This window comes from Salmo salar, chromosome ssa12, assembly GCF_905237065.1.
Source record: "Salmo salar chromosome ssa12, Ssal_v3.1, whole genome shotgun sequence".
In the NCBI taxonomy this organism is placed as follows: Eukaryota; Metazoa; Chordata; class Actinopteri; order Salmoniformes; family Salmonidae; genus Salmo; species Salmo salar.
The window spans coordinates 5,786,067-5,811,112 of record NC_059453.1 but is presented as its reverse complement, the minus strand read 5'-3'; the positions used below and the strand labels follow the sequence as shown (position 1 = coordinate 5,811,112).

General features: G+C 41.5%; 1 protein-coding gene across 2 annotated transcripts; it reads left to right on the top strand.

The window, feature by feature from the left end:
* Positions 1 to 1,595: 1,595 nt before the first annotated feature.
* Positions 1,596 to 20,201, top strand: LOC106564017 (oocyte zinc finger protein XlCOF6-like). Of its 2 annotated transcripts, none has more exons than XM_045690542.1 (2): positions 1,596 to 2,905; positions 5,659 to 5,928. In XM_045690542.1, exons 1-2 carry the CDS (start codon positions 2,287 to 2,289, stop codon positions 5,835 to 5,837), a joined length of 798 nt encoding a protein of 265 aa, XP_045546498.1. In that variant the 5' UTR covers positions 1,596 to 2,286; the 3' UTR covers positions 5,838 to 5,928. The 2 variants fall into 2 exon arrangements, with proteins under 2 accessions (XP_045546498.1, XP_045546497.1); XM_045690541.1 differs by lacking the exon at positions 5,659 to 5,928 and adding an exon at positions 18,189 to 20,201 and having other exon boundaries at positions 1,606 to 2,905.
* The last annotated feature ends 4,845 nt before the right edge of the window (positions 20,202 to 25,046 follow it).

Here is a 25,046-nt window from a genome sequence, read left to right as displayed (position 1 = left end):
GACCTGGCCATGTGGTGCCAGGACAACAACATCTCCCTCAACGTGATCAAGACAAAGTAGATGATTGTGGACTACAGGAAAAAGAGGACCGAGCACGCCCCCATTCTCATCGACGGGGCTGTAGTGGAGCAGGTTGAGAGCTTCAAGTTCCTTGGTGTCCACATCACCAACAAACTAACATGGTCCAAGCACACCAAGACAGTTGTGAAGAGGGCACAACAAAACCTATTCCCCCTCAGGAGACTGAAAAGATTTGGCATGGGTCCTCAGATCTTCAAAAGGTTCTACAGCTGCACCATCGAGAGCAATCTGACTGGTTGCATCACTGCCTGGTATGGCAACTGCTCGGCCTCCGACCGCAAGGCACTACAGAGGGTAGTGTGAATGGCCCAGTACATGACTGGGGCCAAGCTTCCTGCCATCCAGGACCTCTATACCAGACGATGTCAGAGGAAGGCCCTAAAAATTGTCAGACTCCAGCCACCCCAGTCATAGACTGTTCTCTCTGCTACCGCACGGCAAGTGGTACCGGAGTGCCAAGTGTAAGTCCAAGAGGCTTCTAAACAGCTTCTACCCCCAAGCCATAAGACTCCTGAACACCTAATCAAATGGCTACCCAGACTATTTGCATTGCACCCCCCCTCCCCCTCTTTACACCACTGCTACTCTCTGTTGTTATCTATGCATAGTCACTTTAATAACTCTACCTGCATGTACATACTACCTCAACTAACCGGTGCCACCGCACCCTGACTCTGTACCGGTGCCCCCTGTATATGGTCTCACTATTGTTATTTTACTGCTGCTTTTTAATTACTTGTTACTTTTATTCTTATCAATATTTTTTTTAAACTGAATTGTTGGTTATGTGCTCGTAAGTAACAATTTCACTGTAAGGTCTACACCTGTTGTATTTGGCGCATGTGACTAACATTTTATTTTATTTTAAATTATTTAAGACTGAGACTCTCTCCAATACAAACCAACATTGCAGAGTTATGTGCATCCTTTCAAGCACACCCTTCTCATTAACCTGTGGTGAGTTATTCACAATTTTAGATGAACAAATAAGGTTTTATATGTAAGATGGTTAAATAAAGAGCAAAATTATTGATTATTATTATTTGTGCCCTGGTCCTGCTCTTTGTCACTTCCCACGAGCCGGGTTGAAACAAAAACTCACACTCACTCTTATGTTTAATAAATGTATCATATAGTGTGTGTGTGGCAGGCTTACAAGATGGCAAAAAACAACATTTGATAGTGCGCTGACCCTGGTGCTAGAGGGGGTACGCAGCTGGAGGTTGAACGTTTGAAGGGGTACGGGACTATAAACAGTTTGGGAACCACAGGCCTAGCCAATGGCTGACTTAGCTAGCTAAATTTATCTCCCCAGAGACCACCAAAGAAAATCCTGATTGGATATTTTTTCTCTTCAGCGTTAACCCTTTCCTTTCTAACAAAAAAACTGAAGAATCAGAACATCATTGAAAATAATATTATTATTATTTGTAATTGTATTTTATAAATCCTTAGCCTTTCCCTGAAAGCGGAAAAGGCCCTCATTGTTCGCCACTGTGTTTGGGTTAGTAATAATTTGTAGAGCGGCTCTATTCGCCTTCAGAATGCTTTTTTTTTTTTCAACATTCTGAACGTCGAAAGAATTCACGTTCTTCTGAAATATGAACACAGAAACACTGGACATTTTGAATTCTTATTATGGTGGCGGTTTGACAAAATTACAATCATGGTCCTGAATTCGACTCACATTTTTCGGGTCCCTGACCACTCTACCCCCCTCCCAGTCTCGGTCTTGACTCTGTCTCGCCCTCCTCCGGTCTTGAATCGGTCTCGCTTTAGGTAGTCTCGAACTCAACACTGAGTCTTTTAATGACAACTAGTACAAAACATATCCATAATTGTGCACATTTTCCATCATTTTCGATCTAATTATTCAATTTCAAAGTAAACAGGATGGGACTCTTATCCTAAAGCATTCCAAAAATCTGTAACCCGGATGTACTTAGACTTCTTGCCTGCCTCACAGCGGTCAACAAAGCTATTCTTTCAACCACCTCAGTAGCTTGCTAGCCAACGTTAAACCGAAACATTGACGGTCATTTTTGGGAACATTAGCTAATCTTAGTGTTTTAAACACACGTCTGTTTACGTATCTACTGGATAAGTTTAACCCAATTTGCTTAATATATTTGCAAACCTGTTAAGATTGATACTGAGCCTAGCACTCGGATAGTAGCTAATGCTAGCTAGCTAATATCCCTGACCATGAGCTCATTAAATTACTCCCCCCCTGCTAAAGAAGAGGAGGTCTGTTGCACTGAGACCGAAGCTCTGGGGATGAACATTGTCGTGAAAGAAGAAGATGAGGGTGTTACAGTGAAGGGAGAGAAAGACGCTTTCAGAATTAAAAAGGAGGAAGAAGAGGATATTACAGTGAAAGAAGAAGAGAACGTTACAGTGAAAGAAGAGAAAGAACATTTTGGGCCAGAAGAGGGGATAGAGGCTGTCACAGTGGAAGAGGAGGAGGTAGAAGCTTTCAGAATCAAAAAGGAGGAAGAGGAAGATATCACATTGAAAGAAGAGGAGGAGGATGTTAGAGTGAAAGAAGAGAAAGAACCTTTTGGAATGAAAGAGGAAGAGGGGATAGAGGCTGTCACAGTGGAAGAGGAGGAGGTAGAAGCTTTCAGAATCAAAAAGGAGGAAGAGGAGGCTATCACATTGAAAGAAGATGAGGAGGATGTTACAGTGAAAGAACCTTTTAGAGTGAAAGAGGAAGAGGAGGCTATCTCAATAAAAGAGGAGGAGGAAGACATTTTGGGAGTGAAAGAGGATGGTGAGGAAGAAGGAGAGGAGGAGGAGGAGACAGAAGATCTGATTAACACCAGTGAGTACTGTCTTAAAAACAGGGGCACAAACTCTGCAGTTGTTGAACTGTGTTGTTTTTAAAGGGCGTTCTATTGACGTTCTACACATGAATGTTGTTCTTTACTGAAGGATTCTGCGATTGGTCCTTGCATTTTTTTAAACATTTAAATTAGTGATATATAGGCCTAGCGATTCTTTCTTGGAGATTATAAACAGGGTGGTTGGAGCCCTGAATGCTGATTTGCTGAAAGCTGTGGTATACCATGGGTATGACAAAACATACATTTTACTGCTCTAATTAAGTTGGTAACCAGTTCATAATGGCAATAAGGCACCTCGGGGGTTTGTGGTACATGGCCAATATACCACGGATAAGGGCTGTATCCAGGCACTCCGTGTTGCGTCGTGCTTAAGAACAGCCCATAGCCGTGGTATATTGGCCATACACCACACACCCTCGGGCCTTAATGTTTAAATATATCCTCATTTATAAATGCCCTATGAGCTTAGTTCAACTGTCATAGTTCCCATCAGAACCCAAAATATAGGTTAAGTGTACATTAAGCCCACAAAAATCTAAATGTAGACATTTCTAACGTATACAGCCCTAATGTTCCTAAAAGAAAGTGGAGCTAAAATTAAAGATGAATCGTTCATGTTTAGTTTGATAAATAAAATATGTGAAATGTCCGGACTGGGCTTAATAGGTACAGAATGTACCCATTAAATAATACATTTGAAATCATTTCCAGCTGTTAAAAACAGACATTTTGTTATCTTGAATGATAATCACCGCCACTGAAGTTATTGAAATCATTTATTTATTACTATTCATCATGGAAGTAGCACTCATAACAAGGGGTGTCCAATCATATCCGCAGAGATCAATTTGAGACCAGGCTTTTGTTCTTGCCAACCAGTACATACCTGATTCAACTTATAAACCAATCAAGACTTGATTAGTTAGAACAAAAATCTGCAACCGCACCGGCCCTCTGTGGATAAGAACCACCGCGCCGGCCCTCTGTAGATAAGAACCACCGCACCGGCCCTCTGTGGATAAAAACATCTAATTTCAGAGAGCTCGGGAAGTTGTTCCACATGAAGGGTGCAAAAAACCTAAAATCAGCGTTACCCAACTCTGTTGAGACCTAAGGAGCCTCCAGGGTTGGTCATTTGTTAGTCTAAATTGAATTAATGATGATAGATTCATAGGAAGTTTCTACATGAGTGCTTTGTAGATGAACACAAGAAAATGCTCTCCTTACATACAAAGAGGCCCAACCCAATTTTTGATACGAAACACAATGGTGAGTTCTAGAACCATCACCAGTAATAAACCTAAGGGCCCGTCATGCCAAACAGTGTCCCCCTCTACGTCACAATGGGATTGGATAAACTATTAGCGTCCGTTGCTATATCAACGGTGTGTGGACCTAATGATTAGAATTTTGGAGATCATTACAGCCTAAATGACATTCTTTTCATCATCGTTATGCAAACAAGGCTGATTTTCGCATACAATTTTGCTGTTTAAACAAGTTTTGTTTAGCTAATGAAATGAAAACATTAATTCAAAAAAAAAATTGGTACCTTGTTAACATTTCAACATGAAATCCACGTCTTAAACGTTGGTACGTTTCGTAAATGGCAAAGGAAACGTGTAATCTGCTTGACACATTAAAGTTACTTACCTCACAGACCAGGAAGTGAGCTAATTTCCACTCCATTCATATGGAAATCCATTTAATTCATACACTGGCTTGTCTGGCTGTCATGTTTATATTTTAACCTGAACTTCCCTTATCAACACTGAAATAATATCATTTCACTAGTCCTCTATTATGATAGAAACAAATAGATCTCGCATAGCTCATATATGTATCTATTGTAGGTCCCTGGATACAACAATGAATAATGTGGAACAAATAAGGATACCTTACATTAATGAACACCCTGTGCCTGTGAAAACCAACCTGGCAATATTTAAGATTTGAATACATAAACTTTGATCGTTTTTGGTATTGTTGTGTCATTCATTTATTTTCACAGATTTTTTTTTGGGGTGCACTCATATGGTAATCATAGACTAAAATTCTGGAGTGTGGAATTCTGCCTGTCACTTTGTTCTCAGAAGGGGGACTTGAAGAGGGAGACGGCAAAGTCCAGGCATTGCTGCTCTGTTTGCTCTGAGTGTTTGCAGTGTTTTTAGATCATCTGTGTATCTCACATAGTATGTGCCCAGTATGACAGAGCAAGAGAACTTTCTTAGCAGATAATGACAACATGACAATAACAGTAGCTGATAGATGATGTCATGAAAAGTTGGAGGGTGGTTGGTAATGGAGGACATCAGGTGGATCCATGTCTGGGTGTTGGGCAGAACCCCTAGGTCCTGGAGAACAGGAGCAGAGTTAAAAGGAACAGGGTAGGAGACAGACGTAAACAAGCAAACACACAGGTTACACTTTACTGGTGAGAAAATTTGATGGATTAGTGCAGTGTTATAAAATAAATTAACAGTGGGCAATCATTTTTACCTGGTGAAAATCCTCCATGTTCTTCTCAGTCCGTGCCTGAAGAAAGTACTCGAAGGTGTTCTGATCTGGTTCCACAACTTCCACCACATCCGGTGGGGTTTCAGTGATCTGAAAGTACGTTATACAAAAATAGCAAAAGACTAACAACAACACTAAGTCAGTCACACATTTGAAAGACTACAGTATATGTAATAAGTGTATGTACAATTGCATTGTTTACCTCGGTCAACAGCTGCGGCTCCCGTCCGTACTCGGCCTGGATTCTGCTGTTGTGTGCAAAGAGAATTACCTTCAGGTTGTTCTCCCACCGTTCCTGGTACCAATCAAGGAACTTGCCCATGGCAGTCTTCAGGGTCTGGTTGGTCCATTCGTCAAACCTGGAAGAGGGGGTTGGAAAGGGATATCTATTGACAATGTAAGATATTGAAATATGTCTGATTTTATGTACCATGAAAAAAACAAATTGTAAAAAAATGAATAAAACAAACCATTGGTGACAGAATATAACCTATAACATCCACGTTCATGACCTCTGTCACTCAAGATGACCTCAGGAGAACCGTGGGTGTTGAAGATGTCCACAATCGCCTTGGAGGTGGCCTCGCCAGTCTCGTCCATGATGGGTATCATACAAAACAAAAAAAATCTATTTTTGGTTCCAAGCACCCTTTTTAATGGGTTACAGAAGGGAATTTAGAGTTCAGCACATACTCTTCCTGTACTGACCTTAATGGGTATTGCCTCCACCCGCTTGGTAAAGTGATTGGTCGCCGTCAGACACCAGCGGTTGCCATTCCTGGATTCAGTGAAGGGTCCGATGAGGTCCACCCCTAACATTTAAACTGTTAGAGAGAAGATTACTTTATTCTGACCCGAATCTGTGTCACACAGTATGCAGATGTTCATATTTGTAAGGATACTGACACACACACACACACACACACATTCTATAGTATTGAGCTCTGCTGTAAAAAGAAACCATTACAAAACAACTTATTAGGGTAAAATTTGAATTGGGACACTTACCGGTCATGTGCCATGGTGAAACAAGTTTGATGGGCTTCAACTCCGGCACCACAGTCTTCGCCCTCTCAAACTTCTGGCAGGCTAGACAGGTACTGACCTTTTAAGCAAAAAAAGTGACAAATTGAAACATTGTGTGCTCTCTGATATGACATTAATTGAAATCATAATAATTTCAGATATAATAGAATGTGATTGATAAACTAAAAGGTTATTTCACTTGCCCGGCTGTCCACCTCCTTGGTAATTCCCTGTCAGAAGGAAGCGTAGGTTGATTTTGGCATTCATGCGCTTCACTCTGAAATTACCAGCATGCATCTCGGTCAGCACGGCCTCCTCCTCCTTAGTAAAAATCACCCTCCTGTGTGGCTGGCCATCCATTCCCAGGTAGGTAGATATGATTGCCTAACAAGTTGGAAGAGAAGAGTTGTTGAAATACTCAAGTGTAAGTATATTTGCACTGCTGTCTTTCTCTCTCTCCATCTCTGTCTTCCACTCTCTTCCCACCTGTCTCACTTTCATCCGTTCTTTCTCACCCCCCCCATCCAGTTGATTGATCAGGTTTAACTTATAGCTAGACACCTCTATGACATACAGTTGGAGTCAGAAGTTTACATACACCTTAGTCAAATACATTTAAACTCAGTTTTTCACAATTCCTGACATTTAGTCCTAGTAAAAATTCCCTGTTTTAGGTCAGTTAGGATCACCACTTTATTTTGGACAAGATACAGGCATCCAAATGATTATGGTGGATCCCACCCTCCTTATAGAGCCTCCTCTGCTTCCAAAAGGATGTCAAAGTTGCCTGCAAAAGTTACACCTGGGACGGGGAGGACAAAATGGTGCCGTAAAGAAAACACTGTGTTTCAGAGAGCTCCCGTGGCATTCGTTAATTTTCTTTCTTTATATTCATCTTTTAGCTTGAAAAAGTGGTAGAAAACCCTAATCCGAAATAAGTTACCCTACAATGTGTCTTGATGGCTATTTCTCAAAAGTTTCCGACAACATGCCCAGCAGAACTACTAAGAACTCGACCAAAACCAATACCCCGTGTAGGAGGAGCTAACTAACGTTAGCGAAGCTAATACCACCACCTAAGTAGATATGCAGGAGGGTCTAACTAAAGGTAGCGAAGCTAATACCACCACCCCTGTAGATGTGCAGGAGGGGATAACTAACGTTAGCGAAGCTAATACCATTGCGGATCCAAGCACAATGGACCTGGTGATTCAAAAGATGACTGATAACATTACTAAAGTGATCGATATCAAGATAGGAACGGTCTTGGAAGCAATAGCTGGCCATTCAGCCGAACTACAGAAAGTTGTCAAGCATGTTGATGAGGCGGAAGAATTGCTACTGTGGAAACTTCAACTACATCAATGGACACTAAGATAAAGGCACTTGAGAAACAGGTGCGCAAAATGGCCTGCGAACATTGATGACTTCCACGACCAGTGGTTAGAAAGTTCCACAACTTCACCGACAAGCAGCGCATCATGGACGCGGCCAGATGCATCGGTTCTGACGATATTCAACGCCAAGGTCCAAGGGTCTCATTCTTCAATGATTACTCCGCAGCGGTTGTACGAAGACGCAAGGCATTTGATGAGGTAAAGGCTCAACTCAAGAGAATGAAGATGGACTACGCACTGCTGTACCCGGCCACATTTAAGATTATGGTCAACGCCTAAGAAGCTTTACACACCTGAAGAGGCTGCTGCGTTTATTGACTCTCGGGTAAATAACTTTACTCTGCACCTTTGCAGCATTGGATAACTTTTTTTTATTCAAACCTGGTCATGAAGCAGTGATGTGAGTTCAAGTGGGTCATGAAGCAGTGATGCGAGTTCAAGTGGGTCATGAAGCAGTGCTGCGAGTTCAAGAGGGTCATGAGGCAGTGATGCGAGTTCTCAAGTGGGTCATGAAGCAGTGATGCGAGTTCAAGTGGGTCATGAGGCAGTGACGCGAGTTCAAGTGGGTCATGAGGCAGTGACGCGAGTTCAAGTGGGTCATGAGGCAGTGACGCGAGTTCAAGTGGGTCATGAGGCAGTGATGCGAGTTCAAGTGGGTCATGAAGCAGTGCTGCGAGTTCAAGAGGGTCATGAGGCAGTGATGCGAGTTCTCAAGTGGGTCATGAAGCAGTGATGCGAGTTCAAGTGGGTCATGAGGCAGTGACGCGAGTTCAAGTGGGTCATGAGGCAGTGACGCGAGTTCAAGTGGGTCATGAGGCAGTGACGCGAGTTCAAGTGGGTCATGAGGCAGTGATGCGAGTTCAAGTGGGTCAGGAGGCAGTGATGCGAGTTCAAGTGGGTCATGAAGCAGTGATGCGAGTTCTCGAGTGGGTCATGAGGCAGTGATGCGAGTTCTCGAGTGAGTCATGAAGCAGTGATGCGAGTTCTCAAGTGGGTCATGAAGCAGTGATGTGGGTCATGAAGCAGTGATGTGGGTCATGAAGCTGTGATGTGGGTCATGAAGCAGTGATGTGGGTCATGAAGCAGTGATGTGGGTCATGAAGCTGTGATGTGGGTCATGAAGCTGTGATGTGGGTCATGAAGCAGTGATGTGGGTCATGAAGCAGTGATGTGGGTCATGAAGCTGTGATGTGGGTCATGAAGCTGTGATGTGAGTTCTCAGGTGCTCTTGTTCAGGAACATTTGTATTATTTTTCTTGCTACAGTAACTGCCACCATAGCTCAGACTGAGATCTGTGTCAATCTATATTGGTGCCCAGGCTTGGTGGAGGAGCCCCAATCTTCTTTTTATTTTTTGTATTATTATTTTTTGAACCTTTATTTAACTAGGGAAGTCAGTTAAGAACAAATTCTTATTTTCAATGACGGCCTAGGAACAGTGGGTTAAATGCCTTGTTCAGGGGCAGAATGACAGATTTTTATCTTGTCAGCTCGGGGATTCAATCTTGCAACCTTCCGGTTACTAGTCCATCGCTCTAACCACTAGGCTGCCTGCCGCCCCATTGATTTTCATATGTATAAACGACAAGGCTATAGAGTGGTTATGCAGACTTAAGAGTCTACTTTGGAGAGTTGAAATCCCCTGCATGTTAGCTAGTGGGAAATCCCCTTTTGGAACCTTACATGTTTATTTTTCTGGTGTAGTATAGTTCCGGTTCAGGGTTCATATAGTTTATTTAGGCTCGGTGAGAATGAGGAGAGTTCAACACATGGGGAAAGATACCACCCTATGTTTACAGTAGGATTCAGTCTGCATATTGGTTAGTCAAAGTGCAATGGCAGGTAACAGGCTGTGTTTATGTACATGGACCATTAGAGGGAGCTTTAACCCCAGCTACCATTCCTAATGTCATCCATTTTGTTGTTCTGAGCTACCATTCCTAATGTCATCCTGTTTCAGCCGTTCCCGAGCTACCATTCCTAATGTCATCCTGTTTCAGGCGTTCCGAGCTACCATTCCTAATGTCATCCTGTTTCAGGCGTCCCGAGCTACCATTCCTAATGTCATCCTGTTTCAGGCGTTCCGAGCTACCATTCCTAATGTCATCCTGTTTCAGGCGTTCCGAGCTACCATTCCTAATGTCATCCTGTTTCAGCCGTTCCGAGCTACCATTCCTAATGGCATCCTGTTTCAGCCGTTCCGAGCTACCATTCCTAATGTCATCCTGTTTCAGCCGTTCCGAGCTACCATTCCTAATGTCATCCTGTTTCAGCCGTTCCGAGCTACCATTCCTAATGTCATCCTGTTTCAGGCGTCCCGAGCTACCATTCCTTACCCATCCTGTTTCAGCCGTTCCGAGCTACCATTCCTAATGTCATCCTGTTTCAGGCGTTCCAAGCTACCATTCCTAATGGCATCCTGTTTCAGCTGTTCTGAGCTACCATTCCTAATGTATCCTGTTTCAGCCGTTCCAAGCTACCATTCCTAATGTCATCCTGTTTCAGCCGTTCCAAGCTACCATTCCTAATGTCATCCTGTTTCAGGCGTTCCGAGCTACCATTCCTAATGTCATCCTGTTTCAGCCGTTCCGAGCTACCATTCCTAATGTCATCCTGTTTCAGCCGTTCCGAGCTACCATTCCTAATGTCATCCTGTTTGTTGTTCTCCATGTGTTTCAGTGCAAACTGGGCTTAATAGGAATGGCAATGATTTATTTATTTTCATTTACATTCTGTATAGAGAGTGATTTTTGTGCTTCTGTACCCTTTAAGCCCACCTGAGATAATTGTCAAATTTACAAAAAAGGCATCTATGTATATTTAACAGTAAAATAAGCCAAAATGCATAGAACCATTTAAGCTGTGAAAGCCTGAGATCTATTATCTTGTTGTGGTTCACGTATAATAGCAAGTTATGTTGCTACTGTATATCTATATCCAGACTGTATCACAACCGGCCGTGATTGGGAGTCCCATAGGGCGGCGTACAATTGGCCCAGCGTTGTCCGGTTTTGGCCTGTGTAGACCGTCATTGTAAATAAGAATTTGTTCTTGCCTAGTTAAATAAAGGTGAAATAAAAAAATGTAAAAAATTTGACTGACGTGGTACGACTGCTAGCATGAAAAACCCATCTGTTCAATTGGCAAGAAATAGTAATTGAATTGAAATTATTTTGGGCAATAGACATATACAACAAAATGCACAATGTGGACCCGGAGGATAGCACTTGAAAGTATTAATTAAAACGCCTATTTCCAAAGTGGTCCTAAATGGTAAAAACAATAACATATAATGATTAAAAGACAAGACAAAATTACAAACAACCATAAATACATTAATTTATATTGACATCCTAAAAAGTGGACTATTCACTTTACTTCTTCCTAACCTTAAAAATCAACCATCTTCATTTCACATTAAAACAATCTATTAATTGCACATCATACCGATCCTTCAAATAATACACCTGACCAGCAGTAGGGGCACAAGGGGCAGTGGAGTGGTTTCTCTTACTTAGACAACCTTGTCCAAATGAAAAACTTTGCCTGCTATTTTAACTTTTTATTTGCTTGATCTCCAAGGGAAGGCTATTCCATAGACAAATGCCTGTATGGAAAAAAACGTTCTTCTCGCAGTACTGTTTACTCTTGGGATTTTACAAGACATAACACTAGCTCTGGTACTGTGACTGTGTTGGTTATAGACCATATCAATGTTATTTTTCCATGTAATCTGGGGCACGATCATTTAAGATGTCAAACATACGATTAAGTTTAAGTTGGTCCACTCTAGACTCCAAAGGCAACAAGCCCACCTCCCGGAACTCCTGTACCCCTATGTGGGTCCTAGGGGGGACATTCAGCATATACCAGATAACATTATGTGGGTCCTAGGGGGGACATTCAGCATATACCAGATAACATTATGTGGGTCCTAGGGGGGACATTCAGCATATACCAGATAACATTATGTGGGTCCTAGGAATGACATTCAGCATATACCTGATAACATTATGTGGGTCCTAGGAATGACATTCATCATATACCTGATAACATTATGTGGTCCTAGGGGGGACATTCATCATATACCAGATAACATTATGTGGGTCCTAGGGGGGACATTCATCATATACCAGATAACATTATGTGGGTCCTAGGGGGGACATTCAGCATATACCAGATAACATTATGTGGGTCCTAGGGGGGACATTCATCATATACCAGATAACATTATGTGGTCCTAGGAGGGACATTCAGCATATACCAGATAACATTATGTGGGTCCTAGGGTGGACATTCAGCATATACCAGATAACATTATGTGGGTCCTAGTGGGGACATTCAGCATATACCAGATAACATTATGTGGGTCCTAGGGGAGACATTCAGCATATACAGTTGAAGTCGGAAGTTTACATACACTTAGGTTGGAGTCAATAAAACTCGTTTTTCAACCACTCCACAAATTTCTTGTTAACAAACTATAGTTTTGGCAAGTCGGTTAGGACATCCACTTTGTGCATGACACAAGTAATTGTTCCAACAATTGTTTACAGACAGATTATTTCACTTATAATTCACTGTATCACAATTCCAGTGGGTCAGAAGTTTACTTACACTAAGTTGACTGTGCGTTTAAACAGCTTGGAAAATTCCAGAAAATTATGTCATGGCTTTAGAAGCTTCTGATAGGATAATTGACATTTGAGTCAATTGGAAGTGTACCTGTGGATGTATTTCAAGGCCTACCTTCAAACTCAGTGCCTCTTTGCTTGACATCATGGGAAAATCGAAAGAAATCAGCCAAGACTTCCACAAGTCTGGTTCATCCTTGGGAGCAATTTCCAAACGCCTGAAGGTACCACATTCATCTGTACAAACAATAGTACGCAAGTATAAACACCATGGGACCACGCAGCCGTCATACCGCTCAAGGAGGAGACACGTTCTGTGTCCTAGAGATGAACGTACTTTGGTGCGAAAAGTGCAAATCAATCCCAGAACAACAGCAAAGGACATTGTGAAGATGCTGGAGGAAACAGGTACAAAAGTATCTATATCCACAGTAAAACGAGTCCTATATCGACATAACCCGAAAGGCCTTTCATCAAGGAAGAAGCCACTGCTCCAAAACCGCCATAAAAAAGCCAGACTACAGTTTGCAACTGCACATGGGGACAAATATTGTACTTTTTGGAGAAATGTCCTCTGGTCTGATGAAATAAAAATAGAACTGTTTGGCCATAATGACCATTGTTATGTTTGGAGGATAAAGGGGGATGCTTGCAAGCCGAAGAACACCATCCCAAACGTGAAGCACCGGGGTGGCAGCATCATGTTGTGGGGGTGCTTTGCTGCAGGAGGGACTGGTGCACTTCACAAAATAGATAGCATCATGAGAAAGAAAATTATGTGGATATATTGAAGCAACATCTCAAGACTTCGGTCAGGAAGTTAAAGCTTGGTCGCAAATGGGTCTTCCAAATGGACAATCACCACAAGCATACTTCCGAAGTTGTGGCAAAATGGCTTAAGGACAACAAAGTCAAGGTATTGGAGTGGCCATCACAAAGCCCTGACCTCAATCCCTTAGAAAATTTGTGGGCAGAACTGAAAAACCGTGTGCGAGCAAGGAGGCCTACAAACCTGACTCAGTTACACCAGCTCTGTCAGGAGGAATGGACCAAAATTCACCCAACTTATTGTGGGGAGCTTGTGGAAGGCTACCCAAAACATTTGACCCAAGTTAAACAATTTAAAGGCAATGCTACCAAATACTAATTGAGTGTATGTAAACTTCTGACCTACTGGGAATGTGATGAAAGAAATAAAAACTGAAAAATCATTCTCTGCTATTATTCTGACATTTCACATTCTTAAAATAAAGTGGTGATCCTGACCTAAGACCAGGATTTTTTACTAGGATTAAATGTCAGGAATTGTGAAAAACTGAGTTTAAATGTATTTGGCTAATGTGTATGTAAACTTCCGACTTCAACTGTACCTGATAACATTATTTTGCACGACCTGCATTCTCTTTTTCTGCTTTTTTGATAGCCCACTATACCAAGCAGAGCAGGCATTATCAAAATGACACTGAGTCAAGGTTGAGACAAGCAGTTTCTTAACTTTAATGTTAAAATGTCTAGTGTTACAATATAAACATTTCAATTTGTTTGCCATTTTAGAAAGAATTTTAGCAGCAATTAGGTCTCCAGAAAGGGATTGATCTAGGGACACACCAAGATAAGATACACTTGTTTTAGATTCAAACTCCTTGCCTGCACAGTTTACTGTTATCTTGTCAGCCCAGCCCTAAGCAATCTACATTTTGTTCCAAACAATATCGATTCAGTTTTTCCCAAATGTAGTGACAATTTGTCAGACAACCAATCTCTAACAAAATGCAATTCCTTACTCAGGGTCTCCTCTATGTAATCTGTATCCTTCCCTGATACCAGTATGGCTGAATCATCAGCATAAAGCAGGAGTTTGCCCTTTACTGTATCTGGCATATCATTAACATATATAAGAAATAGGAGAGGCCCTAAAATGGATCCCTGCGGTACTCCACAGGATATTTATTTGGCCTCTGACAGAACATCACCAACATTACATACTTGTGTTCTGTTGGTCAGATAAGATCTAAACCAATTCACTGCTACATCATTTAGATCCATGCATTTCAGTTTCATCAGGAGAATATCAATGTCCAAAGTGTCAAAAGCTTTCTGAAAATCTAACATGACCATACCTGTATAGTTCCCCCTTCTCACTTTCCTGCTTAATGAGGTCAAAAAGGTGGAAAAGGCAAGTATCAGTGGAATAAGCTGTTCTAAAGCCAGATTGTCCATAAAGAAGTTTGGTGCTCAAGAAGGTATCCCTGAAGTTGATTAAAGATTACGATTTTGTAATTTGAATTTGGCGCGCTCCAACTTTTACCGGATGTTGTCGATTTTCATCCCGTAATCGGGATCCGTGCGCGTAAGAGGATTTATTAAGCGTAGTAGATTGTTTGTCCTCTGTTATCATGCACAGCTCAAACAAATGATTTGTGATACCTTTGCTATGGTAAAAGTTGTTAATGAAAGACTGGCCATAGTGTTCAGAGCAGATGGGTAACCAGAGATGAGGCTATAGTGGTAAAAACATTTATTTGCAACCTTTGCCTGGTCATAACATAAAACATCATCAATATCCAAGCCAATACTACAGGATTTTACCTAATGGGGAGTTTTTGAGCCAATGTCCTTTAAAAAGTTCCACAGTTTACAAGGCTGATGTAAGTTGTCATTAACGGCATCTAAATAGTGTTTTTGATTTGGCCTTATCCATTTTCTATCTTGCCTGGTTTCTACAGTTAATATAACTGTCATAATCTTGTTGTAGATGTTGTCCTTCTGAATCTGGCCAGGTAGCGATCCCTTTTCCTTATGAGGTCTAAGATCTCGGGAAGTGATCCATTTCCCTGACCGCTGTTTGATTCGAATTTGTTTAATCGGAGCCAGAGAGTCGAGTGCAGACAGAAACAGATCTTTAAAAAGATACCAAGCTTAATCAACATCGTCACAGTTTAGTACATGAGACCAATCCAAAATTCCACGGACCTCTAGAAAACGTTCTTTTGAGTATTGTTTCATAGACCGTACCTTCATGTATTTATTACCTGTCTCTAGTAGCATTTTGGATGTCTTACAGGTACAGTAGGTTACCATATGATCACTAAAACCAATATTTAAGACTCCTGACTGACAGATGTTCTCTTGATCTGATACAATAATCAAATCCAGTTGACTTACTGTCAATACACACACGGGTTGGCTCAACAAACAGTTGTTTTAGTCCAAATAACTGATTTAAAGTTATACAGGGCATTTACTAGTGTACTTTTCCTAGGTGGTAACTGCGCATTTGTATTGAAATCGCCAAGCAGAATACATTCCCTATCAGCCAATACATTGTGATCACAGCAATTCGATTCAAGTAAATCATAGAAGTGATTCTGCTTAGAAGGCCGATAGCAGAAACACCAACAAGTATAGGATGACATTTAGGAAGAAGTATAAAAAACACGCCGCCACTGTTTCGGTTTCGGGTCAATTCTATGAAAGATATAACCCGGTAGCTCAACCTCATCGTCCTCAATTGACCCATCGATCCCTGTCACAGTAACTACTGCAGCCCGGCTGTAAGAAGCAAGGAGTTTTAATTTCTCTAATTTCGGCAGCAGGCTCCGTGCGTTCACATGGATAAAATGAAGTCCTCTCCAATTGAAACAGTCAAACATGTCATTTTCTGTGCCCACTACTGATACATCGACTATCTCATCTTGATTACACTCATCATCCCTGCTTGTGTCCAGCATCCCAATGTTTGGCACCGCATTTACCCAGCATACATTGCAAACAAGCAAAATGTTACTTTGAGACTTTACAGCTTCATCACATGACAAGGGGTTGATATCTCCACACTTTATGTAAACAAATGTCACAAGCCACCGCTTTTGAATTCTTCCTTATGGTCTTACCACAGTTTGGGCATAGTTGTTTAGCTTGCTTTGTGGTGTTTGGGCCGGGGGGGGGGTGTACATCGCCACAGAGTAGCAGGCTGAAGGTAACAAGCAGCTTGTTGGAGTTGACACCTGGTCTCAGCATCGCTGCAGCATTTCCTGTGTACATTCCCCCGAGCAGCTCAGCTGTTCCCGTAGGAAAGGTGATATCAGGTAAAGTTGTTCATAGCCGAAGTTCACAATATGAAAGGGAAGATTTACATCCACGTCTTCCGGTGTAGGTTGAACGGGAGTTTGGGATAATCGCCATGTTTGAATTGTAGAATAAATCAGAAACGCCAAACTAATGGCAAGAGCCATAATATATCAATATAATAACAAGATGCAATCATTTAGCTGTTAGTGAGAAGAGCGAAAATCTATCATGATAATTATTGTAAATGTTGAAACGAATTGATCCAAGCAAGGCAAAAGCTTTCTCAGCATTACCACAAAAAAATGGAAGGGGAAGGAAGTAGATCTATTATCTTGTTGTGGTTCACCAAGTTATGTTGCTACTGTATTGACTGACATGTGGTATGACTGCTAGCATGAAAAACCCATCTGTTCAATTAGCAGGAAATAGTCATTTCCCAAGTGAAAGGAAGTAGTATGCCATCATGTGCATATATCAACACATTAATCTCTTCATTTTACATTAAGTATTATAACTCTTCTAACAAGGTACTAAAAATATCTGGAAAATGTGTTTATCTTGAGTGTCACCTCAACACAGGTAATTTTTTTTTCAGCTTTGAAATTGTCACCGAGTAGAAACTTACACAACTGTCAATAACTTAATAATAAAACATCTGATTGGCTTAGAATAAAAAATGGTATGGATACAGCAACCACATTAACTGGTTGAAACGTGAAATAGCACAAAATGTTAATTTTATTTATTTATTTGAATCCAAAGTTGGAAGTGGGCTTAATAGGTACACTTACCCTAAGCTTGTTTTACTCCATTATTTGTAAACAATGTAGGCCTAATTGTAAACAAAGAGTTATTCACTCAACATGGTTACAACTATAATTTTGCATCCATAGCGCTGTCAATGAATTTGAGCGGTTACATTTCTCTAACCCCCATCCCTCAGCTTTATACCAAAACTGTGGCAGGGTGGTCACTTTCTGGCAGGATGTTGTTTGAACTGCAGATTGCCCCTTTAGATCTAGTAGTCTGCCAAATAACAATAATGTATCCTATACTGACTAGTCTATTTATCCATTAGGTCTAATACATGTATCCTATACTGACTAGTCTATTATCCATTAGGTCTAATACATGTATCCTATACTGACTAGTCTATTATCCATTAGGTCTAATACATGTATCCTATACTGACTAGTCTATTTATCCATTAGGTCTAATACATGTATCCTATACTGACTAGTCTATTTATCCATTAGGTCTAATACATGTATCCTATACTGACTAGTCTATTATCCATTAGGTCTAATACATGTATCCTATACTGACTAGTCTATTTATCCATTAGGTCTAATACATGTATCCTATACTGACTAGTCTATTTATCCAGTAGGTCTAATACATGTATCCTATACTGACTAGTCTATTTATCCAGTAGGTCTAATAAATGCATTACAACAATACGTTTAATAGTGTTTATATTAGCCTCAAAGTGCTACAGCCACTCTGTGATGCCCTTTTATTGAGATCTAGTCTAGATTAAACCTCATAGGAAGACAGTTTTATCATGTGGTTTCATTCAGGTCTCTCTGTTTAACCAAATACTCTGTCTTTGACAGGAGAGAGACCAGACTCGCATTCTGAAAGCGGGACGAGTCCTTCAGAAGAACCAGACCCAGAGACATCCAAACCAGCAAGAGCACACCACTGCTCCCAGTGTGGAAAGAGATTTATCCGGTTAGGGCACCTGAAAGAACATATGAAAACACATACAGGGGAGAAGCCTTATCACTGCTCCCAGTGTGGAAAGGGTTTTGGACAGTCAGGGCATCTAAAAGTGCATGAAAGAAGACACACTGGAGAGAAGCCATATCAATGCTCCCAGTGTGAAAAGAAATGTTTCTCACCAGGTGACCTGAAGTCACATGAGAGAACACACACACAGTCTTTAGAGAGGCATTTCCAATGCTCTCAGTGTGGAAAGAGATTTATCCAGTCATCGCATCTGAAAGAGCATGAAAGAATACACACAGGAGAGAAGCCTTTCCAATGCTCTCAGTGTGGAAAGGGTTTTAGATACTCAGGGCATTTAAAAGTGCATGAAAGAACACACACTGGAGAGAAGCCGTATCAATGCTCCCAGTGTCAAAAGGGTTTTTTCTCACCAGGGGACCTGAAAAAACATGAGAGAACACATTTAGTAGAGAGGCCTTTCCAATGCTCTCAGTGTGGAAAGAGATTTATGCAGTCAACACATCTGAAAAAACACAAGAGAATACACACAGGCGAACAACCATTCCAATGCTCTCATTGTGGAAAAAGTTTTACCCGTTTAGGAAACTTGAAAACGCATGAGATGACACACACAGGAGAGAAGCCTTTCCACTGCTCCTTCTGTGGAAAACGTTTTACCCATTTAGGGAACCTGAAAATGCATGAGATGACACACACAGGAAATAAGCCTTTTCACTGTTCCCAGTGTGGAAAGGGTTTTGGACACTCAGGGCATCTAAAAGTGCATGAAAGAACACACACTGGAGAGAAGCCATATCAATGCTCCCAATGTGAAAGTAAATTTTTCTCTTCAGGGGACCTGAAATCACATGAGAGAACACACACTGTAGAGAGGCCTTTCCAGTGCTCTCAGTGTGGAAAGAGTTTTACCCGGTTAGGGAATCTGAATATGCATTTGAGAACACACACAGGGGAGAAGCCATATCACTGCTCAGACTGTGGAAAGAGATTTATCCAGCTAGGGGACCTGAAATCACATGAGCGGACACACACAGGAGATAAGCCTTTCCAATGCTCTCAGTGTGGAAAAAGTTTTGCCTGGTTAGGGAACTTGAAAATGCATGAGAGAATACACACAGGAGAGAAGCCTTTCCACTGCTCCTTGTGCGGAAAGAGTTTTACCTTTTTAGGGACACTGAAAAAGCATGAGATGACACACACAGGAGAGAAGCCTTTCCAATGCTCCCAATGTGGAAAGAGTTTTACCCAGTTAGTGAACCTGAAAAGGCATGACGCAACACACACAGGATAGAATCCTTTCCAATGTTCTCAGTGTGGAAAAACATTTTCTCGGTCAGAGGACATGAAATCACATAAGAGAATAGAGGCTGTGTTCTGACTTATAATTTTGACAAACTTTTTGTGCTTTGGTTTATGCCACATTAAATAAAATTGTATGTAAGAAAAAGGATAGCCTTACTTTTTTTCTTAGTTAATTTCTTTCTCAAAACATGTTCACATCTAAAATTAGAATATATTTTGCATGTATTTGATTTTGATTATGAATTTTGATTGATTGTACCCTTAGTGTTCATTATATGTTTTGGATATTGTTATTTAAAAATGTAATTAATCATTAATGTGCTTTTCTTGATTCTGACCTTTAACCTCTTGAATTTAGTCATTGTGTTTTCATCGAGTTCATTTGTGTAGTAGTTATCAAGCTAAAGGTGATAATTAGATGACATTGTTCTGATAATTGTTGACATGAAAAAACATTTACTACCTCAGTGTCCATCAGTACTGTTCCATCAGATAAAACACAGGTGCTGATTTGTAAAAATGATTTGACTATTTCAACATTTATCTGAATAAAAGTAAAAGGGATATTTTTTTAACTGTGTGGATGTTCATTTTATACATCTACATCGATGTATTGTTACACCATGTAGGAGCAGTATAGACCTAGTCTGTTCATTATATACATCTACATGATGTATTGTTACACCATGTAGGAGCAGTATAGACCTAGTCTGTTCATTATATACATCTACATGATGTATTGTTACACCATGTAGGAGCAGTATAGACCTAGTCTGTTCATTATATACATCTACATGATGTATTGTTACACCATGTAGGAGCAGTATAGACCTAGTCTGTTCATTATATACATCTACATGATGTATTGTTACACCATGTAGGAGCAGTATAGACCTAGTCTGTTCATTATATACATCTACATGATGTATTGTTACACCATGTAGGAGCAGTATAGACCTAGTCTTTTCATTATATACATCTACATGATGTATTGTTACACCATGTAGGAGCACTATAGACCTAGTCTTTTCATTATATACATCTACATGATGTATTGTTACACCATGTAGGAGCAGTATAGACCTAGTCTGTTCATTATATACATCTACATGATGTATTGTTACACCGTGTAGGAGCAGTATAGACCTAGTCTGTTCATTATATACATCTACATGATGTATTGTTACACCATGTAGGAGCAGTATAGACCAAGTCTGTTCATTATATACATCTACATGATGTATTGTTACACCATGTAGGAGCAGTATAGACCTAGTCTGTTCATTATATACAGAACCAGTCAAAAGTTTGGACACCTACTCATTCAAGGGTTTTTTATTTTTACTGTCTTCTACATTGTAGAATAATAGTGAAGACATCAAAATTATGAAATAACACATATGGAGTCAAGTGGTAAAAAAAGTGGTAAACAAATCAAAATATATTTTAGATTCTTCAAAGTAGCCACCCTTTTGCCTTGATGACAGCTTTGCACATTCTTGGCAATGAATGACATTCTTTACATCAAATGACACTTATTAACTTGTCAGGATGCTGAACTAAAACTGTGAGTCTCTTCATAGTTTCAATAACAACAACATTAACTTCTGAGCATTCATTTCAAACTCAAATGAAACTCCCAACATTCAACTTTTCTTCAATTGTCCATTTAATTGTCAGTGTTCCTTTTATTTATTTTTTACTGCTATCCGGTGGGTCTCTTCACAGGTCATCCATACCAGGTGGTAACTTTTGGTGACTCTGTAGATCTAGTTTTGGTTTGGTTTGGTTGGAGGATAACCAGTGTGGTTCGCTTCAAAACTCTGTCTCTGCAGACGGCCCACTAGAACATCAGATTCTCCTTGTAGGGTTTCCATTGTGTCGGTCCTCAGGAGTAGCTTGGAGGTGTCTCCGGGTTTCTCCTGAACTCGCCACGCTCAGTATCTACAATGTACGATCTGGGCTGTTCAGCTTGACCTTTCACTGTTGCCGTAGTTGTGCAGCCTTTGTCTTGGTCGAGCTTCATGTGCACGGAGTCACCTGGCTGTAACGGTGGCAGGTGGTCTGGCTCCGTGACACCTGTGGTAGTAGGTCCTATAGGATGCTTTTGCCTCAGAGTCTTGCTTGGCAACCTTCTTCAAGTCTGGCCACCTAGGTTCTAGGTTTTTCGCAAAGGTTGGAAGCTTTGTCTGTAACTGATGCCCCATGAGTAGCTGTGCTGGGCTACAATCGGTGTCGCTCTGTAGGTAAGAAGAGCGAGAAAGGAATCTTCTTGCTTTAAAATGTTCTTAGCCGTCTGGACAGCTCTCTCAGCTTCTCCATTAGCTTGGGGGAAGTGAGGGCTGGAGGTCATGTGGTTAAAGCCATAGTCTTCCTTGAAGGACTGTAATTCGGAAGATGTGAACTGCCCTTGTGTTATCGGACACCGAGACCTCAGCTATTTCCGAAATGCTGCAGAAGAAGGCCACGTGCCTGCTCTCCCGGCCACACCATCGTCAACCTGCTTCATCTGGCATGTGTACCACTTTTATGAATCTTGAGAAGTAACCGACGACAACCAGGTACTGCTGTCTGTCAACCTCACATAGGTCGGCTGCGACGCGTTGACCAAGATCTCTGTCTGGCAACTTGGTGGTCATCAACGGTTGTTTGCGTTGTGTTGGCTTGGTAGTCTGACACTGCTTGCACTGACTCACTTTGTCCTCTATGTGCTGAGTCCCGGCCACCACACTGAGCGTTGAGCACCTTCTCTGCACTTTGAGGTCCCTTGGTAACCCTCGTGGATCTTGCTGAGAAGCTCGCTGGAATCACAATTCTCTCTCCGTGAGCAGTAGTCCATCTGATTCACTTAGGAGCCCTTTCTCACTAAAGTAGGTCTTGACTGTCTCGGGCATTGTTTTGATGTGTTTTGGCCATCCGTGCCTTGTGTACTTCTTCAGTGCCGTCTGTATTTCCTTATCTTCACCACTTGCGTGTGCAATCTGGTGAAGCGTATGTGATGAAACTGGTCTGTGCTCGTTCCCTGCGTCAACGAAGGCTGCGACTTCTTCCAGGTCTGAGCTCTTTAGGTGGACCGACGGTTGTCTTGAGAGTGTGTCGGCAATGAGCAGTGTTTTGCCTGGGGTATATTCAGCTTTGTGGCTGAACCTCATCATTCTGATAAGCAATCACTGGCAGCGCACAGGGACCCCATCCAGGTTTTTGTAGTTAAACAATGGCACCAAACGGTTTGTGGTCCGTTAGCAGTTTTAAAGTCTCCAGGCCGCACAGGTAACGTGAGAACTTACCACAAGCCCAAACAGATGCCAAGCACACCTTCTCTATCTAGGCATACCTTCTCTATCTAGGCATACCTTCTCTATCTAGGCATACCTTCTCTATCTAGGCACACCTTCTCTATCTAGGCATACCTTCTCTATCTAGGCATACCTTCTCTATCTAGGCATACCTTCTCTATCTAGGCATACCTTCTCTATCTAGGCACACCTTCTCTATCTAGGCATACCTTCTCTCAGCAGAAGAGAGGGTACGTGAGCAGAAGGCCACAGGCAGCATTTTCCTTTCATGCTCTTGTAACAGTACTCTTCCAATGTCATAACTGCTGGCATCAGCGCTCACTACTGTGGGTCTCGAAACATCTTAGCATCCTAGTATTGGTGATGACTAAGGTTGCAAAATTACAATAAATTCCCTGGTTTTCCCAAAATCCCGGTTGGAGATTTCCCAGAATAAGCAGGAAATCTGGAATTCTCCAACCAGGATTTCTGGAAAACCAGGGAATTTTGGGGGAAGGTCCTGGAATTTTGCAGCCCTAGTGCTGACACTAACATGTCCTTTTACTGTTCAAATGGTCTTGGCTTCTTCCCCAGGACAAGACGACGTCTTGCTTTAGAAGTTTGTTGAGTGGCTGCAGCTCAGTGGAACTGTTTTTGGTAAGTATCTGCATGGGTAGTTAACCCTGCCTAGTATCCGTTTTCAGCTCTGTAACGTTCTGTGGTTTTACCAGTTCTTGCATTGCCCTTACTGTCTCTGGGTCAGGGCTGACAAACAAACCTTGCTGATCCGGTGCCCGACAATGGTGAGCTCACTTTGGTTTTAGACGGCATTTCTCCTTGTTCAACTTCAGTCCTGAAGCTTTTATCACTCTGAAGGCTTCTACTAGCCTATGGGTTGTGCTCCTCCTTTTGAGCGTCCATAAACTAAAATGTCGTCCATGTAGCATTTCACTCCGTCCAGGCCAATCAACAGCTCCCATTGTCTTCTTTTGGAATATTGCAGGTGCACCGATTTATTCCAAAAGAGAAGTATGTGAAAGCAGTATCTCCTTAAAATAGTTTTATGAAGGTTTTTAGCTTCTTGCTAGTTTCATCCAGGGGGAAGCCAGAACCCACAGAACCCAGCCAGAAAACACTTTGGCTCCTGTCAGCTCTTGAATGATGTCATCCAACGTTAGCAGTACGTATTTCCTCACACCGCGGCCTCATTTAGCAGATGTAGGCCCACACCGATGCGGATGTAGACATTTTTATTGACAAGCGGCACCATTTGGAGCACACCACACAAAGGAATCTTGTTGCTTTAAAATGTTCTTAGTTGTCTGGACAGCTGTCACTTCCTGCTTCACTTTTGTATGCAAACAGAAGCAAAATGCCCCATTTCTTTTGTATTTCCGACATTCATCATTTTTAGCTAGACAGGATTTCTTCTGACTGTGCTCTTCACTACATCTCTTCTAATCATCATTGCCCCGTGCCTGTTTTTGTTTGAATGTCCCTTTCTTAAAACCTCTTGCCTTTTTCCCTGTGAGAAAACTTCACCTCTTTCACTTGCTTGTCACATGACTGCTCTGTGTTCAGACTCTAAATTAGCTGGTGGTTACATGCCATTTCAATTGCTCTGGTCAGTGTTAGATTCCCTATTTTCTTACTGATTTATCTCTGTGCTATGACAATTTTGTCACGGATGTATTCTTCCTTAGTTCCCTCAAAATATGTGTTTAGACAGTTCGTAGAGTCCCCTTATAAAAGCTTCAATAGACTCCCCGTATTGTTGGTTCATCATCCTCGCCCCGAAATCCGATATTTTTTTTGCCTCTTTGCCCATGACGTTTATCAACGAGCTGATCTGCACGTCACTGTCCTCTTGTGTTAGCTTAGTTGCTAATGATAGCATGAAACGCTGTTTCCACTCAGACCATTCACTCGACTTTTAGAATACAAACCCCTCTGGTGGTGGGAACTTTGTCATCGTTAACTCTCGTCAGTATTTTCCCCACCTAACGAAGCTCAGTATTCACTTTCTTGTAAATTATTTCTCCCCTTTTCTGCCGTTTTGACTTCTGACACAATGACATGAAAAGCACAAGGGAGACAGTCATGTCAGGTTCAAGTTGTTTACATTATGTAACATTTCAAGTACCG